The 18,662-nt window shown below is 52.5% G+C and overlaps 1 protein-coding gene across 1 annotated transcript; it reads right to left on the minus strand.

Annotated features, from left to right (window-relative positions):
• Nucleotides 1-370: 370 nt before the first annotated feature.
• Nucleotides 371-7,400, minus strand: RNF215 (ring finger protein 215). Its single transcript, XM_039225732.1, has 9 exons — nt 7,035-7,400; nt 6,654-6,797; nt 6,099-6,170; nt 5,933-6,018; nt 5,359-5,515; nt 1,868-1,987; nt 1,645-1,788; nt 1,297-1,399; nt 371-1,207 (listed from the first exon to the last, which is right to left on the minus strand). The coding sequence occupies exons 1-9, from the start codon at nt 7,317-7,319 to the stop codon at nt 1,185-1,187; spliced, it is 1,134 nt and encodes a 377-aa protein (XP_039081663.1). The 5' UTR covers nt 7,320-7,400; the 3' UTR covers nt 371-1,184.
• Between the last annotated feature and the right edge of the window lie 11,262 nt (nt 7,401-18,662).

Genomic DNA, 18,662 nt, shown 5'->3' on the forward strand with positions numbered 1-18,662 from the left:
GCCTTCCTTGCCAAGTGGCCCCCTCCATCTTTAAGTCAGCAACAGAGAATTTCTCATGCATTGAATGGCCTTCCTGCTTCAACTTTTTGACTTCCTCTTCTTCCACTAACCAGAGAAAACTCTCTGCTTCTAATAGGCTTTTGTGTTAGATTAGGCCCTCTTGGATATTTTCCCTATCTTAAGGTCAACTGTGCCATATAACAAAACCTAATCATGAGAGTTAAATCCAATAGACTCACAGTTGCAGGTTTATAACAGGGCATGTTCAGAAGGGCTGGGAGATCGTGGGGCCCATCTTAGAATCCACCTCCCATGCAATAGAGCCCAAAGTGACTTTTCTGTCTTAAAACATCCACACGAATCTGGTAGCTTATGTTAAAATATATCCATGTTTACTTCATTATTAAACCTCTCCTACCCCAAATCTAAAAAAACCGGCTGCCCCTAAAAGATGCACCACATTTATCCTGCAGCTTCAAGTATCCTGGTCAGCCACGTGTAGCCCAGCTAAGAAGCACAGGACTGGATGGCTCCTGAGGCCTCTGGTCCCAGCCAGGCCTGGAAGGGAGCCCAGCCGGACAGGCGGTAGCACTCACACCTCCCAGTGTTCAAGGGCTGAGGGCAGTATCAGCGGAGGGGCCTCTGGGTTGACCATCACAGCCTTGACCAAGATGTGTCCTGAAAGGCGGTCAGGCCAGGGTGTCCCCAAGGCCAGCAGCTCCTCCCGCAATCCAAACCCCAATAAATAAGCACAAAGCCGGGCCAGCCACTGCAGCCTCAGCCCCCAGGGATGCCCGGACCGGCAGGTCAGAGAGATGCCAGAGCCCTGGGAACAGCTGTACCGCCCCACACCCTCTTTCCCAGGGTCCCCATCCCAGGTCATGGGGGTTGCCTGTGGGGAGGGCAGGCACAGACACCCCAGGATGGCAGAGAAGGGCCCCAAAGTGGCTTTTCCCTCTTGACTGGCAGGTCCAGACCCTGCATCCTTAACTGGGGGCTGTGGTCCCTCCTTCCCAGTATGAATATGATGGGGCACCTTGCCCCCTAGCAGGGGAGGCCCCTATCCTTCCTCCCACCGGCAGAGCTTCCTATCCATCTGCTATTCTGTTCCACGAGCCCAGGCCTAGGGCCAGGGTGAAGGCAGGAGGGTCCCTTGCCCATGTGCAGAGACCCAGCTGTGGCAGCTAATCATCTGAGTAGCGGTTCCCTGCAGGGAAGGAGGAAAAAACAGGGAGGGAAGGGTCAGGCGGGAAGCAGGTATACGTCCAGCCAAGGGCTCCCACCCTTGGTGCTTACCCAGGACGTTGAATTTGCACAGCGGGCAAGTCTGCTGGAGCATCAGCCAGGGGTCCACACAGTCTCGGTGAAACTCATGTTTACAGGGTAGCACCCGGAGCCACTGCAGGGTGAGAGGCAAGGATTCAGGCCCCAAAGGTCAAGCCTCCAAGTGGGGAGCCTGGCCCCTAACTGAGCTGGGAAAATGAAAGTCCTGTGGCCTATCCCCATCCCCCCTCATTCTGCTTTCCTAGTTATAGTGGGGACTGGGAGGGTAAGGGCCTGGTCAGAATGGTTCTGGGTCTCTCGGGAGTAGAGTGAGAGACATTATGGGTCAGCTGATGGCTGGCCTCTGCCCAGGGCACTAACCTGCTTGTTGCAGAAGTAGTCCAAACACACAGCGCAGGTCTCAGCACCAGGCTCTGGGGGCCCCTGTGCTGCCCTGCCCAGACGGCAGCGCCTGGTCTTGAGTGATGCCAGTCTCCGCACCACACGGCGCTTGAACAGATCCACCTGTTGGGGGAGGGCAGGCACAGTTAGAGGGTAGGCTGGAGGGCTGGGGGCACTGGGGCTCCCAGGAGCTGGCTCTCACCTGGCCTCCGGGCTCCCGCTGGCTCTGCCTTGATGCCTGCCGCTGGGCCTGGACCACAAGGCCTGTGCACAGGAGCATGGCCACCAGCAGGATGGCGTTCCACAGCTGCTGCAGGGGCTTCTGGGGAGGAGATCAGGGTGTCAGGGATCTTGGGGCCACTCCACACTCTTCCCACAGTAAATCCACTTCGAGGGCCAGGCCGGTAAGGTCTGTTGGTACTGTGTCCCTGCAGGCTCCTGGCTGCCTCTTTGGAAGCCTCTGTCCCTCCCATCTGTGTGCTCCCAGGGTCTGCCTTGGCTGTCTACACAACTCTTCGTCCAGCTGCTGAGGGGACCCACATGTGTCCCCAGCCCAGGCCTCTCTTGGGCAACAAACTCAGTACGTTCTGCATACTTGGAAGCTTCTCTCTGGCAGCCGTACACACTCCCCAGCCCCTCTCCAGCTCACCTTCCCATCCCCATCCCTAACCTATACTTCTCCTGGTCTACTTCCTTGGGTGCCATCACTTACCCACTTCCGTGTGGGCAGAGCATTCACATGGTCCCCTGTGGCTTCACGCTTAGGGGTCTCATGCATCCCTTCCTTCCATCCCACCCCTTCACTCTTTGTGTGACCTGCTCCAGCCTCACTAGCCCACTTCCCACAGTCACAAGGATCTTACCTGCAAACCTGGTCATACAGGACCCCTGCTGGACACTCCTCCCTGCAATGCCCCCACCCTCTGAAGAAAACTTCTCTAGCAGCCCTCTAGCAAGGCCCTAGATCTCCCACCCACTCTGCTCCTTGCTCCTTATGTTCCCAGTTCTTCCTCACCCCTTCCCCTGGCTAATGCCTTTGGAAGCCCCTTGCTCCAGAGCTCTCCCTGACCTCCAGGGCTAAGCAAATGCTCCCACTTGCCTCCCCCTGCCCAGCCCAGCCCTCCTCACACTCTCTACTGTGTGCTTCCTTGGCGCTGCCGTTGGTGGTCTTCAGACTCCCACTGGCAGGAGGGAACCATATCTGATCTGCCTCAGCCTTCGTGAGGCCCCTGAGGGCCTCAGAGTTCTGGGGTGGGGGCATGCAATGACCTTGACTTAACTCCCCCCACAACAATATAGCAACTGGACTTTGACTACCAAACAGCTGGCTCAGGAAATGATGTGGCAGAGTAAGCAAAATCCAGCCAGCTCACCCACACAGGCCCACCGTTTCACAGGGTCTTTGGATGTGTTAGCACTAATGAATGCATTCATTTAAAAGTGTTGTGCATTCCTAGTAGCTTTCTGCCATCATGTTCTTCCTCAGCCAACAATGAAGTCCATCATCATCTTGGGAGAGAGGATAAGAAATGATTCGCTACAACTCAGGACAAGGCTGGGTCCTACTAGTGTCACAAGATGTTAATCTTGCTCAGCGGTGGTACCTGAGAAACCATTATCAAGAGATGTCAGTGAGCCCCAGCTTTCTGTTCATCACCCTCTTCCCTCTAGTCTCTGTCTCCCTTGTAAACCTGCTCCAGGAAGCTCTCCCCAACCCTCTAGGCTGAGCTCAGATGGCATTTGCTGTGCCCCAGAGGGCCCATGCCCACCACCAGCTCCAGTGTTCAACCCAGCAGAGTGACGGCCATGGCCTATCTCCTCCCCAGGTGGGGCCCCATGAGCCCAGGGCTGGAGCTGCCCTGCTGAGCCAGGCTGACACATGGCAGGGCTCAGTGGCCACTGCAGTGTAAGCTCTCCATGGCAGAACCCGGAGCTCCATGTCTTGGAGCAGCCTGTGAGCACTGTGTGAGTGGAGGGCATGACCACCTTGGAGCTCTGATGCAGGCTGGAGACCAGCTTCCCCAGGCCCAGCACATTCTAGGGACCCACAGGTGAGGAGGGAAGGCCAGGATCTGTCCATCCGAGCAGTAAGGGAGTGGTTCATCTGACCTTTCTGATACACGGGTTCTGTAGCTCTGGATTTTGAGGCTGGAAGGATGGCGACTAGGCCCTGGGGTTGGGGCTGAGAGCTGGCTCCAGCCACCCTTAAGATACCTCCGCTATCATGGCTAGCCAACAATTGTATGGGCCCACCCTGGCCAGCAACGTGGCTATTCAGCTTTGCCCTCTGTACCAGCCACGCTGATCTGAAGACTGTGTACATTCCCACCTCGGGGCCCCTTGCCCAGCCTGCCCCTTCCCTATCTCCAGCCTTTCTGCATGTACTTCCTCTCCTCTAACAGCCCCTCACCAGAGGCCTGCCCCACCCAGAGGTCTGTGTGGGCTGCCTTCCAGGGGGAAATATGGTGGGGCTCCCTTTTCTTCCAGAAAGCCCTTCCATTCCCCTAGTTCCAGTGGCCGCTCCTTCCCTTCACAGGACTGTGGTTCAGTTCCTGCTGCTCAAACAGGAATTAGTACAAGCTGGGCTGAACTGAGGAGGCCTTTTCATGTGAGAGATCTTCCCTGCTTGTCTTTGAGCCCTTCAGGACAGAGCCCGGGTGTCACAGGTCTTTTGGACCCTTCACAGCCCTTCCCATGGAGGCCTAAGGGTCGTAGGATCTCAAAAGTTATCTGCTGATGACTGCTAACTTATTCAAGAACTTCTAACAATGAAGATATTCAGAATAGCAGCACCTGTCCCTCTGCTCCCTGCCCACTGTGAGCTTTATGTACACGAGCCCCTGACAACCCTATGGCTTGTGCTGGCCTTGGTTCACAAGCAAGGGAATGAGACCAGAAAAGTTAAACATACAGCCTGAGATCACTCAGCTAAAGTTGCAAGTCTGCCTCACTTAAAGCTGCCCTGCATGGTCCACATCCACCAACACCTACCAGAGGCTGCCCACCAGGAGACCAGGACATGCCTGCCCTTCAGAGTAGGGACTCAATAAATGCTTGTGGATGGAGTATCTTTGAACCCTTTAATGCCCAGCATTGAGAAATCCAGAGACAAGTAAGACATAGCCCCAGCCTTCAGGAGACACCCATTCCCCAACACATATACAGGATGGCCTGTCCTAAGAACCCTGTGAAGGGTCTGACAAAGCACTGCTGTGATTTGGAAGAGGGGAACAGTGAGCTGAGGTTGGGAGGGAAGCTTTCCAAAGAAAGCAGGCAGACGGGGACATACGGAGACAGAGAAAAAGAGCAGGCATGGACAAGGCCCAGTGGAGTGTGTGCAAAGGCCAGAAAATAGCACAAGGTGCAGAATACAAAGAGAAAGCTAGGAAAGAAAGGATAGGTGAGTAATTAGGAGAGCTGTGAAAGCCAGACTAAGGAGCCTGAGCTTTATTCTGCAGGCAATGGGCAGCCTAAGAGGGCTTCTGGGTGAGAGAATAACATGACAATAGCAGCTGACACTGTGCATGAGCCCAGTAAGGCACTGCACTGAGCACTCACCACGTCAGTGAAGACTTATTTCAGCCCTGGCAGGTGGAAGAAGTGGTCCTGGCCATCCAGGCAAGGAGAGGCCACAGGATCTGAGACAATGCATGTGTGTGGCCCCACCTGAGCCTCCTCCCCCCAGGCACCCACCTGCTCCTGGGCCCGACTGCCTCCCAGGCACACCAAGTCCTGCCATCCTCCGTAGACATCCTTGGAGAGGCCACAGGTGGTCCACAGGGTCAGCTTCCACTCGATATTGGCTGACAGGGACTCTCCACTGGTGATCTCAGCTGTGGCCTGGGTCCTCCTGGGAGGGAAAGCCACAGGGACCAGACCCATCCACCCCAGCCTTGTAGGAAAAAGGATACCCCAAGTATCCTCCCACAGCCCTTCTGCTTTGGCCCCCAGGCCCTTCCTGGCTATTGGTTTTTCCAGTTCTATCAGCCAGGCCAGGGAGGCCTGCAAGTCCCAGAAAGAACCTGTCAATCAGGAATCCAATTTCCTCCTTGCTGGAGCCAATTCTCTGTCCCTAGAGCTATCTCTTTGCTCCAGGCCCTGGCACCTTCTTCCAATCCCCTCACCCATTTTTCAGACCAAGAGACTATAGCTTTGAGGTTAACAGGAAAAGCCCTGATCCCGAGACCCCTGAGACCATGGCAGATTCAGGGCCTCTCAGGACCCAGACTCCCAGGCCCAGTCCTTTGAAACCCAAACCCCAACTTACTGCAGCAGTGCCTCCAGTAGCTTGGTGACATTGGAAGAATAATGGAGGACAATCACTGGTCTGAGCAGAAGCTGCGATATGTCTAGCTGTTAATGAACAAGAAGGTCAGCTGGTTTTGCCCCCCTCTTCCCTGGCCTGCACACCCCCACTGCCTGAACAGGTTTACCTCTCGGACCACGTTGTGGTTCAAGATGAGAAGGAGCAGGGCAGAGGCTCCCAGGAAGAGCGCCCTCCGCATCTGCAGGGGGACAGAGGCAGAAGCTGGCAGGCACCCTGCCCACACACCTGCCTCACCACCCACGACACGGTTCTTAGCTCCTGGCTCTGTAACAGGTGTTTCCTCTGGACAGACTGGCTGTACACTCTTTGAGGTCAAGGGCAGAAAGTCTTATTCTTCCTGCCATTCCCCCAGATGCTCTGTGGGACCCAAATGATTCTGTGCCTTCCTTGGTCCTAGCAGGACAGGCCTGCCCCCAGACCCTCGGCAGGAACCTCCCCATCTGATACTCTGAGCCTGTGAAGCTTCCTGACTCTCTGTGGCCACCTCCCACCTCCCTGCTTCCACTCCGGACTGACTCAGTTCTACAAACTGGGGACCCCTGCCTCACCCAGGCCCAGGGTTTCTCTGGAAGCTCCTTAGGGGCTCACATAGTAGTCTGGCTCTAGCAGATGCCTTGAAACCCCTTCCTCCAGCCCCCTTTCCCACATACACCCCCTGCACCTGCTGGACCAGGGCCTTAGGATAGGCTTGTGGGCCGCTGCCCTGACTCTCCTGGTGGAACTGAGCCGCCTGCTCCTTGCCCACATATGCCACTGCAATCCAGCCTTCTACCGGCACCTCCTGCTCAGCATCCACGATGTCCATCTGCGGGGCAGGGGACCATGAGCAGAGGGAGGAGGGGGAAGAAGAGGAGTCGGACACACAGAGGATTCAAGGACAGGATTTGGAAGCGAGTTTAAGGGGACAGCCTCTGGATCTCAGGATTTGGAAGCCGGAATCTGGGGCCTGGGAAGCCTGGGGAGAGGGCCCTGGGCTACTAGGGCTTGGTCCAGGATGAAGGCCGGACCTGGGTGCGGAGCCAGATGGCTCGGCTGCGCTCACCAGCAGCAGTCGACCGCCCAGCGTGGGTGCTGGGTCGGCTTCGGGGCCAATCCTGACGCCCTCCAGGATCAGAGCGTCCTGTCGCGGCAGCCTCACGTCCACTCTCACGGCGCGGGCCCCGCCCCGCCCCGCCCTGGCCGCAGGCTCGCTGCCGTCTGCCGCGGCCCCGGGTCCTGCCAGGCCCAGCCAGAGCGGCAGCAGGGGCAGCAGCAGCAGCAGCGGCGATGGCGGCGGCGGAGGCGGCGGCGGGGGCGACCTCCGCGCTGGGCGAGCGGCGGAGCCCATGGCCAGACCCGGCGAGCAGACAAGACGGGAGCTGGGGGGGAGGGGGGGGTCCGAGGCGCGGGGGGAGGGACGGGGGGTTGGGGAGCCGAAGGAACTAGGCCGCGGCGGGACGGGGCGGGACGCCGGGAGGGGCGGGGCCGGGGCCGGACGGGGCGGGGCGCCAGGATGGGGAGGGGTTCGGCGACTCCAGCGCCCAGACTGGGCCGCGCGCACCCCCTAGTGGCTGCGGAGAACTTTGACGCCGGCGGCCTCAGAGGCTGGAATGGGGCGGAGCCCGGGTAGAGGTCTGCGGAAGTGGGAAGTCAGAGTTGGCAGTCACCGCTTGTCAGACTGGCCGAGAGACCGAGCAGGAAAGACCGAGGGAGATAGTTGGCCACAGGGGGGGCTCCAGAAGGGCAGGAACAAGGGATGTGTGATGGCCTGGAGGCTGGCTGGCCCTTGCTGTGCGACAGCCCTAGGGTCACAGTCATAGGTCATAAGGTGTGGCCTTGGTCAAGTCACACCCCCCTCCTTCCTGGGCTTCTATCTTTCCGCCAGACCTAGCTCCAGGAGAAAGAGCCAGAGACTGGCGTGGGAAGCAGATGGGGGAGATTGAGGCAAGGGTCTTGGAGGGCCTGAGAGAAGGGCTGGGGGTGCTTGCCTAGACAAAGTAGGCCAGACACAGCTCCTTAGGGGGGCCCACAGGCTGGGTCTTCAGGCAGGTCACTTTCCTGGGTAGTGAAATGGGCACAATATTAGAACAGCACTGTCTCATCTCTAACAATTTCTGATGCCTACAGGAATGTGAAAGGTCCGCACATTGTCCTAAAACTCATCCTTTTCTCCAAAAGGTTGTGGCTTCTGGGAACCACCTCATCTGAAACCTGAACCTTTTAAAAATTGTATCCTGGAGCGCCTGGGTGGCTCAGTCTGTTGAGCTTCCGACTCTTGATTTTGGCTCAGGTGTGATCTCATGGTTCGTGAATCCCAGTTCCATGTCGGGCTCTGCGCTGGCACACAGAGCCTGCTTGGGATTCTCTGTCTCTTTCTCTCTCTCTCAAATATAAATAAATAAATTTTTTATAAAAATTGTATCCCAATTAAAGGGCAAAGGCCAGATAAGCCACAACACTCTTCCCCCCAATATTTTATTTAAAAAATTTTCAAACATACAGAAAAAAATGAAAGAATTTTATAGTGAACCTCTGTATAATCACCAATGAACTGTCAAGATGCTCCTGAAGAATAAGATGGAGAGAATAAGACAGTCCGATGTAAGGATATAAGTTGAAAGACAGACAAATGGCATCCAACTGAGAAGCCAGAAACTGGCCTCCACATGTAAATGTGGCTATGTTAGAGGGAGCGCTGCAGCTGTGGAGTGTGAGAGGCAGTATAATGGACTGTTTGGCAAATTGTGCTAAGAAAGTGAGTTAACCATACGGAAAAGAAATGAAATTGGACCTCTCCTGAGCATCGTACACAAAAAAAAAATCAATTCTGTGTGAATTAAAGATCTAAATATGAAAAGTAATACTCTAAATATTTTTAGAGAGAAATATAAAAGACTGTCGCATTTACTTCAAGGTCAGGAGAGATTTTTTTACTATGTAAAAACATAAAGGGAAACATTGAAAAACGCATCTATAATAAAACGATAAACTTCTAAAAAAAATGTTAATGTTTATTTTTGAGAGAGAGAGAGAGAGAGCAAGCTGGAGAGGGACAGAGAGAAAGGAAGACACAGAATCTGAAGCAGGCTTTAGGCTCTGAACTGTCAGCAATGAGCCCGACATGGGGCTCAAACTCACACACCAGAAGATCATGACCTGAGCCAAAGTCTGACGCTTAACTGACTGAGCCACCCAGGCACCCCTAAAATGACAAACTTCTGTTAATCAGAACCTTGTAATAAAATGGCAGGGGAAGCCACAAACTGGAAGGAGGTATTTGCAACCAAAGGATTTCTCTGCAGAATGTACAAATGCATAGATAAGGGAATAGGCATCTGACAAAAGAGAAACAAGAATGGTCAATAAATATATAAAGGTGCTCAATCTCGTCAGTAATCAGGGAAATACAAGTTAAGATCACATGAGAGATCAACTGGCAAAAATTTAAAATCTGACAGTGTCATGGGTTGGTAGGGATGTGGAGTAATGGGATCTATATGCTACTGAGGGTGGTATGGCTTGGTTGTACTGTACAGTTGGCAACAATTTTCCATCAAATCAAACTGAAAACGTACACTCCCAGGAATCCCACTCCTAGGTATATGCTCTAGAATAGTGGTTCAGTCTATGAACCACTGAACCAGACTGAACATTAGAACCATCTAAGGATCTTCTAAAAACTGCTACTACCAAACCCTACTCCAAATCAACAGATCTCTGGAGGTGGGGCCTTGTTGCTGGTAATGACAAAAAGCTTATACTCCAGATGACTCTAATGTACAGTCCCAGGTGAGAACCATTCCCTGGGTATGTGCAGAGCAGCCCTGCTTGAATAGTAAAAGACTAAAATAGCTTGACTTGTCATTACTAAGAGAAGAAATAAACTGTAGTATCTTCATATGTAAAATACCATGCAACAGAGAAAAACAAATGTATTAGTCGTGCGTATCATCATAGACAATTCTAATAAATGTTTAGCACAAAAAGCAAGTCTTCAAATAATATATACTATTTAAGCCCCAAAACATCAGGGTTTAGGGGTACCTGGGTGGCTTAGTTGGTTAAGGGCCCGACTCTTGATTTTGGCTCAGGTCATGATCTCCCAATTTGTGAGATGCAGCCCCTCATTGGGCTCCAGCCTGACAGCATGGAGCCTACTTGGGATTCTCTCTCTCCCTCCCTCCCTCCCTCTCTCTCTCTCTCTCTGCCCCTCCCCTGCTTGCACATGCTCTCTCTCTCTCTCAAAATAAATAAACTTTTAAGAAAAGTCAGGATGTATAAGATAAACACACAAAAATCAGTTGTGTATCTCTACACCATCAATGAATGATTTTAAAAGAACATTAAGGTAATAATTCTATTTATGATAGTTTCCACAAAATGTTAAATTACCTGGAAATAAGCTTAGGCAAGGAACTGAAAAACATGTGTATTGAAAACTACAAAATATTCCTGAAATAAATTAAAGAAGATAAATAAATGGGAAGACATCCATGCTAATGGATTGGTAGACTTAATATTGCTAAGATGGCCATACTACCCAAAGCAATGTACAGATTCAAGGCAATCCGTATCTCTCTCTCTCTCTCTCTCTCTCTCTCTGCCCCTCCCTTACATGTGCTCTTGCTCTCTCTCTCGCTCTCACTCTCTCTCTCAAAAATAAATAAATATTTAAAAAGAAGAAGAAAGTACTTTTCACAATCTGCAAGATGCACTGTGTGGGTCCCTTGGTGTCCACTGACAGTCTTGTTTCTCCAGGTCTGTGGATGTCCCAGCCCATCTGTCAGCCCCAATGATAGGGTTGCAAATACATACCCTGTAATCAGCCAGGCTGTTGGCTCCACTGTCTGCCAATCCCTATTCTTACTACTTACTCCCTAACCCCCATCCTGCCCACCCAGGCAAGGAGACCTCACTGCCCCCCTTAATGCGCACACATGAACCAGGCACAGAGCCTTGCCTTTACCTGTCACCAGCCTGGAACAACAAGTTTCTGCTTCCCCACGAATATCCACATCCTAGCTTTCCATCAGTGGGAGTCTGAGCACCCCTGTAAACTTGGTGAGTAATCAGAGTCCCTTGTGGTCTGTCCTCCCACTGGGTAACCCTTAGTTACCCTTGAAGAGGCAAGTGCTTGGGGAGCTAGTGTAAACGTGGCAGGGTATAGCCCAGCCCAGCTAGGGCCCTTCTGCTGTTGTGTGTGGTGGGTTGGGGGGTGGGGGGAGGGGCGGGCAGGCAGAGGACCAGTGAAGATGGGAGCTACTGTTGGAGGGAGTATTAGCCCAAGGACAGGGCAGCAAAGGTCAGGAGATTGACTGCAGGGAATGAATGCCAGGAGAGGCCCTGCTTGGGATCACAGCATCTGAGGAGGATGAGACTAGAGGAACCAACAGGGAAGGAAGGGATCCTAGCTGGAAGAAGAGGCAGGCAGCTGGATCTGGTGCCGCACCTTGGGGTTCCCTGCCTTCAGGGATGGACAGAGAGGTTGCCCAGCCCTGTGGGCCCTTCCAGAGGAGCCAAGCCCCTCAGGTCCTAGCTTGCTTCACTTCTGGGGCTGGGTGGGGAGCTGGCAGGGACAGGGCAGTCACTCTTTCTACCATGTTCCTAGGAGCAAGCCACTTCCCTTTTCTTGGCTCATGTCCCCAACTATAAAGTAAAATGGGAGCTGGACCAAACACTTTGGGGGTGGGGAAGGCTTTCACCAGACATGCTGTGATTCCAAGTGGCTTGTGTCTTGGATTACAAGGTTTCTTGGCCCTGGGCTGGGCTGTGAACTGTGTAGAGGAGGCCCCAGTGCACCTTGTCTACTTCACCCCCTAAAGTTACAGGGGACCTAGTAAGAAATGAAGCTATTAACAAAAGTGTGAAGCATGGGGGGCGCCTGGGTGGCTTAGTCGGTTGAGCGACCGACTTTTGCTTAGGTCATGATCTCGCGGTTCGTGGGTTCGAGCCCCGCGTCGGGCTCTGTGCTGACTGCCAGCTCAGAGCCTGGAGCCTGTTTCAGTCTGTGACTCCCTCTCTCTCTGACCCTCCCCTGCTCATGCTGTCTGTTTCTCTCTCTCTCTCCTAGAAATAAATAAAAAACATTAAAAAAAAAATTTAAAAAAAAAAAAAAAGTGTGAAGCATGGGATGTGTTACCCCAAGTGGAACGGGGTTGGGCCAGTGAAATGTTTTAGAATCAACACCAGTAATAGAATATGTGGGAAAGCTGGTGAATTCCATGAGCACAAGCCCATGACTGCTCTTCCTTTGCTGTGAAATGAATTCTTTAATGTGATGCCAGGCTGTGCATTAAAGTGGACAAAGCATTCCATGAGCAATGCTAGAAGTAGGATGAAGGGCAGGGAAGGCAAGTCCCTATCCAGAATATGTGTCTGCTGCCCAGGACTACCCTCCTGAGATGGAAGAGGGCCAATGTAATCAAGCTGTCACCAGGTGGCAGGCTAGTTCCCGGGGACCATGTTGGGGCCTCGTGTTGCACTCTGCTGTTTTCAGAGAAGGCCTTCAGTAAGGCAATGCCTGCCTAGCTCAGGGGAGTGCAGCCCGCCCCTACCCCCATGGGGGCTTTCAGGACCAGTGGCAACAAGAGAAGGCTAGGCTGGAGGGCTCTATTTTCAGACCTCAGAGATCCTTGAGGTCCTTTCACCTAATAGGCATGAGCTCCAGGACATACAACAAATTTTCTTAGAAAATTCTTAGATTGTCGGGGCACCTGGGTGGTTAAGCATCCGACTTCAGCTCAGGTGATGATCTCACGGCTCATGGGTTCAAGCCCTGCATTGGGCTGTCAGCACAGAGCCCTCTTCAGATCCTCTGTCCCATTCTGTCTCTGCCTCTCCTCCACTTGTGCTCACTCTCTCTCTCTCTCAAAAATAAACTAACATAAAAAAAGCAAATTTAAAAAATCTGCCTAGTTACATTGCCATCTCCCTTATGTCACCCAGACGTGCAGAGAGGGGTGGTGACTTGCCAAAGATCACCCAGGGCAGGTGCAAAGGTACAGAGTAGCAGCATCTTAACTGTGGTGTCAGGGGGAGAAAGAGCTACCAAGTGGAGGAGTGGCTGGGGCCTGCTCCTTCCCTGGTCCCAGCCCTTGGGGGGCAGAGTGAGTGCTGAGTCCTGCCCACAAATGAATGCGGAACACCTGCTGAGTTCTAGGCACTGGACATGGAACAGTGACCAGGACCCGCAATGGCTCCAGCCCTTCAGAATAGATAGGAAACCACCACCACATATACAAGCAAGACAATTTCCAAGTGCCACATGAAGGAGAAAAAATAACATGGGGGATAGGGTACTGGGGGCTACCTCAGCTTCAGTACCAAGGGAAGAAAAGCCTCTCTGAGAGGTGGTGTGTGAGTTAAGATCTGAACTGCAAGAATATCATGGGGGGAAGAAACAAGAAGTACAAATAAAAACAGCCGATACATTTACTATGTTCCAGGCACTGTTCAAGGCCCCTTTGCACAAATTAGCTTATTTAATCTTACCAAAGTCATGTGAGGTAGTAGATTACCATTGCCATCTTATGGAAGGGAAATTGAGGTATGGAGGTCAGGTAACCTTGGTAGGTGATGGAACCAGGGCGTGAACCCAGGTATTCTGACTTCAGAGGCGGGGGGGGGGGGGGCACATCCCATGCCATTCTGTTTCTCAAAGACACTGACCTGCCCTGAACAAGTCTGACTGTAGAATCTGGATTCTATCTTGAATGCAGGGTACAGGTGGAGACATGAAAACCCACTCTGCACAAAGGAAGTCTCCAGGCTCATGCCAGCTAGTCCAGAGGCCAGGGCAGGGTCTCCAGCACCCTTCCTGCCCTCCTCCACTCTCTCCTCCACTTGGGGGGAATCCTGAAGTCCCTGCTCCCTGCCCCCAGCTTCTGGGTTCACAGCTAACTGGGCCACCTCATTCTAAAGGGATTTGACTCCCTGGGACAACTGGAGACGGGTGAGAAAGGGCTTAGGGATTAGATAATGATAGCTGGGAAGGTAAAGGACTTAATTAGGGGGGTTTGGGTGTGGGAAGTGGGGCGGGGAGGGGATTTGTGTCTTCACAAAGCCTGGGTGGACTGCAGAAATGAAGAGGAAGTGGGCACCTTGGGAGGAGCGAGGCAGGCTCAGTTTCTCCTGTTCTGTTGTGCCTTCAGAATTAACACATAATAGTACTAATAATCCCCCACATTTGTGCACCCATCAGTTTTTCAGCCATTATTTCACTTGAAATTCTCACAGCAACCCTGGGAGAGAGGCAAGGATTATTTTTCTCCCCAGAGAACAGGCACCTGGAGAAGACAGGTGATTTTGCCCTCTGAGAAGCTGGGGTTTGGCTCCAGGCTTCCTTACTCTCACTGCATTACTGCAGGTGGGGGAGGCCACAGCAGGGGCCATGGAGCTGCCTCAGGGGAGGAACCCCCACTGCTACCTCCTAGCCTGATGTCTTTGAAGACTCCAGTCCTCCTCACTGGGGGCTGGGGAGGAGAGGAAAGGGTAAGGGAATAGAGGGGCTGCCATCCTGTGTTGTGGGCAGTTGGGCAGGGCTGGGGCTGGGACCTGAGGGGCCTGGCAAGGGGGCACCTTATCCCACCCCTTCTCCTACACATATCCTGCCCTCCCCAAGGGAGATCCATCTGTGGCTCTTCAGACTTCAAAGGTGCTTTCCACCTGCAGTCTGAATTTACCCTAGCAGAGTTTCCAGTCTTGTTCAACACCAAGGATGCTGAAGCCCCAAAAGGAAAAAGACCTCCCCACCCCTGCCATCCACACAGAGCATCCCCAGCTCAAGGGTCTTAGAATAGCCCTTCCGCACCACTCAAAGGTCCTTCCTGACACCTGCCCCTCCTACATGCATGTACCCCAAGCCCTGATTCTTTATCTGATCCCCTATTAGCCCTTTCCACTTCTCCACAGCCCTAGCTCAGCCTGGGCATGCCCCCCCAACCCCAATACTGTAAGTCCATGAGGCAAGCTTTCCTACTCCAGGATTACCACAGTGCTCAGTTAAATATGGGAAGGAAGGAAGGAAGGAAGGAAGGAAGGAAGGAAGGAAGGAAGGAAGGAAGGAAGGAAGGAAGGAAGGAAGAAGGGAGAAAGGAAAGAAGGAAGGAAGGAGGGTGGGAGGAAGGAAAGAAAGAAAAGGGGAGAGTGAATGGTTTCCAGGCCTCCTGCTTCCTCCAAAATAGTGGACTCATGCTCAGTCTTCAGGTCTCTTGACCGGGTGTGGAGCTTCCTGACTGTACCAATATGGTGGTGCTGGCCACATTATACTGGACTGACCTGTTGCCTTAGCTATTCTCCCTATGGACCAGGAACTCCTTGAGGGCAGAGCCTGGTTGGCCTTGTTCTCTGAGGTGTCCTGATGCCTTAGGTTTCATGCCTAAATACTCATGGAGCCAAGACATGAAAGGTGCTCTGGCTTCCAGCTCCAGTCAGGAGCTGAAGCCTGGACCACCTGGAGGAGAGTGCAGGCAGGTACAGGAGTCAGTCTATCACTGTTGCTTCCTCATTCTGCTGCTGTCACCTCCACTGTCAGGGCCATGTCATCCTAGGCAGTGCAGATTTCTTCATTCCTTCCCCTACTTTGTTGGAAAAAAATTTAAGTCAGCTGAAACTCTGCATGGCAGGCTTGGGATAAGGAGAGGAGGCATGGAAGCTGGAGTCAGGGCCCTTCTGCATGGTCACAAGGGCTTTCTGGAAAGTTCTCCTGTCTGGCCCCATGGAAGTAGAGTGTTCCACAAATATTTGTTGAAGGGTTTAAAAGACTGTTAACTCTCAAACCACTGTGCCAGTCTCAGCACCACCCCTTTCCCGCTGACACCAGAGAATCAGAGGACAACGCACTCAGGGGCCTCTGATCTGGAGGTCAGTGCCCTTGTTTTAGAGAAGAGTCAACTAAGGCCCAGAGGTCAAAGCAGATAGCCCCCAGGAGCATACCCCCTCTCCCCAGTGCTCATTGCTAAGTAGTCACTGTAGCACATTTACTCAAGAACACAGTCAAAATCCTGGCTCTGGGGAGCCTCGGTGGCTCTGGATTTCGACTCTGGATTTCAGCTCAGGTTCATGATCTCACAGTTTGTGTGATCAAGCCCTGTGCAGGGCTCTGCACTGACAGTATGGAGACTGCTTGGGAATCTCTATCTCTCTTCCTCTCTCTGCCCCTCCTTCACTCATTCTCTCTCTCAAAAATAAATAAATAAATAAGCTTAAAAAAAAAAAAAAAAGGAAAGAAAGCCCTGGCTCTGGACTCCCAGTACGGTGCTCCTGCCTATGCCAATAGCCACATTGTAGAGGAATCTCAGCCCCAGGGCACTAACTCCCAAGACTAGAACCATTAGTGACCCCACGTTCCTTCTAGACCTCCTAGGCCTGGCAGCCTTCTTCCAGCTGTTAACATCACCTTGCCTGGCAAGGTATACTCAGCACAGCACACTGGTAACAGACCTGGCAAGCAGTGGGGCCTGGATCCCACCTCAGGCCGCCTGACTGAGGATGCTGGGCCCTTCCTATTGGGTCAGGCCATTACCTGATAGTCACCACTGCAATACAGAGTAGTCAGTGTCAAGTTCAAGAGAGAGGGGCTACTGTTTGGCAGGGCTCACATTAGATTGGCTATATCAGGGAGAGGTTCCTGGAAACAGCATTTGATTGGGGTTTTGATGGCCTGGGAGGATCTGGAAGAAGGACTGGCAGGAGGAAATAGGAGAGAGAAGCAACTTTGACAGAGGCAGGAGGGCCAAGATATGTCTGAGGATCAGGACAGAGCTTCTTTGACTAAGTGTGTGGAGGGGAGGAGTGAGAGTGAAGGCCACAAAGGACATTGGGACAAGATAGGCCTTGGCCTTGAATGCAAGTCAATGAGACTGAGCTGATCCCTGAAGGAACTAGGGAGTCACTGCAGATTCTTGAGCAGGGGAACACTATACCTAGCAGGGAGAGAGAATTGCTGGACAGGAGTAGGGGGCTAGAGAAAAGGTGAGGATGTGGAGGAGGGGCTCTTTGTTAGTAACCAGCTCAGAGGAATTTACCAGATTATTATTCTAGGATTTATATTATCAGATTAACTAGCTATTCCATAGTAGGCCAGAGACAGGTAAGTTTCAGTGGAGGAAGGAGAAGGAGGTAGTCACAGGACCTGAAAAAGGCGGACTGGAAGAAGGGTACTTCACTTAGACCTTTATTGTGGGTAACTCCAGATTCCTGGGGGCTTGTTTGGGGCTGAGGGTAATTTCCTGCTGGATAAATGTTTTCCTTGTGTTTCCCCACGTAGCCTGTGTAGGTAACTCCGAGGCTAGTCCACACCCCAGCCCGTGTACCTTGTAAGCTCCTTGTAAACTGTAAAGTGCTGTAAAGGGGCTATTCTACTATTTTCCTTTGAATGGGCCCTACATCTTGCCCCTGGAAGGGTCTTATATAAGGACCTCAGCCACATGTCCAACAAGGAAGGCAGCCTTTTTCTGCCCTAAGCCAGAAGGCAATGATTCTTTCTTTAACTAGGGCAGAACTCCTGGGACAACTGAAAAACTCCTCCCAGAGGTGGGGGTTGGGGATTTCTCAGTCACAGAGCTGAATCCAAGACCCTCAACTCTGCACCCTGTAGCAGACCTTCATGGTAGGGGCCATGTCAGGTGCAGAGTGAAGTCCTCCCAGGTGTCTTCACAGGCCTGCTGTAGCTGACCTCTGCCTTCTAACTGGGATCATCTTATCCTGCTTTCTATTCTCCTGGAGAGCTGAGTGCAGAGCTGGTGGGGTCCCTGCTCTGAGAGGCAGGATACCCACAAGCTCCTGGGCCTAGCTCTGTATGAATTCCAGGCAGTAAGTGGCAGTTTTCCGTGTGCCAGGCACCTGGCAAAGTTCTCCACATCTGTCACGCCACTAACGATTTTGGGTCGTGCTCTCTCTGGGCATCTGTTTCCACAGCTGTCAAGTGAGATGAGCTGCCTGATCCCTGAATGATCTGTGCTTATGTCTCCTTCCCAGGGCTCCCTCAGCACCAGACTCTGTGCCTATTGGAGCATTTCTTACATTCATTCAGTCAGCATACATTTATTGAACAGCCCCTGTGTGTAGGATGCTGTGTTGAGGGTAGGGGGCTTGTGGGGATTCAGAGATGAGTAACCCAGGGTGATGTTCCCAAGGACCTCATGGTCTAGCAGGGCTGATGCTACTAAGCAGGGACACACTGTGGTTCTGCCAGTTCCCCCTGCCTATCCTTCCTCTCCCCTCCTCTCTGGAGGTAGCCATGCTTCCCATCAACCACCCAAACTTTGCTTATGCCATTGTACCAGAAGGGAATGAATGGATTTCTGTTCCATTTCCTCCCTACTCCATATTTTAGGATGCAGCTCCAATGTCACCCCTTCCACAAAGCCTTCTAGGATTCTTACAACCCAAAACAAATTCTCTGCCCTAACCTCCCAGGAGCTTGCTCTCTTTGGAACATTTATCTCGCTCTTATATTCTAGGTGATGGTGCCTGTGTCTTATCTTTGGGAGGCAAGATGGTGTCTGATTCATTTCAGGGTTCCCAGAATAGTGACTAGGGCCTGGCACACAGCAGGAGCAAAAAATGGTCCAGGGTATGTGAGCAGCTGCTACCACAGAGGTAGGAAGAGAGTATGAAGTGTGTGTGTGTTTTGAGGGGTGGGGCAGACAGAGGGAGGAGGCTGTTGAACACAGAAAGGAGGAAAGGGCTT

The sequence above is a fragment of the Hyaena hyaena genome, unplaced genomic scaffold (assembly GCF_003009895.1).
Source record: "Hyaena hyaena isolate Hyena2069 unplaced genomic scaffold, ASM300989v1 scaffold_19, whole genome shotgun sequence".
NCBI lineage: Eukaryota > Metazoa > Chordata > Mammalia > Carnivora > Hyaenidae > Hyaena > Hyaena hyaena.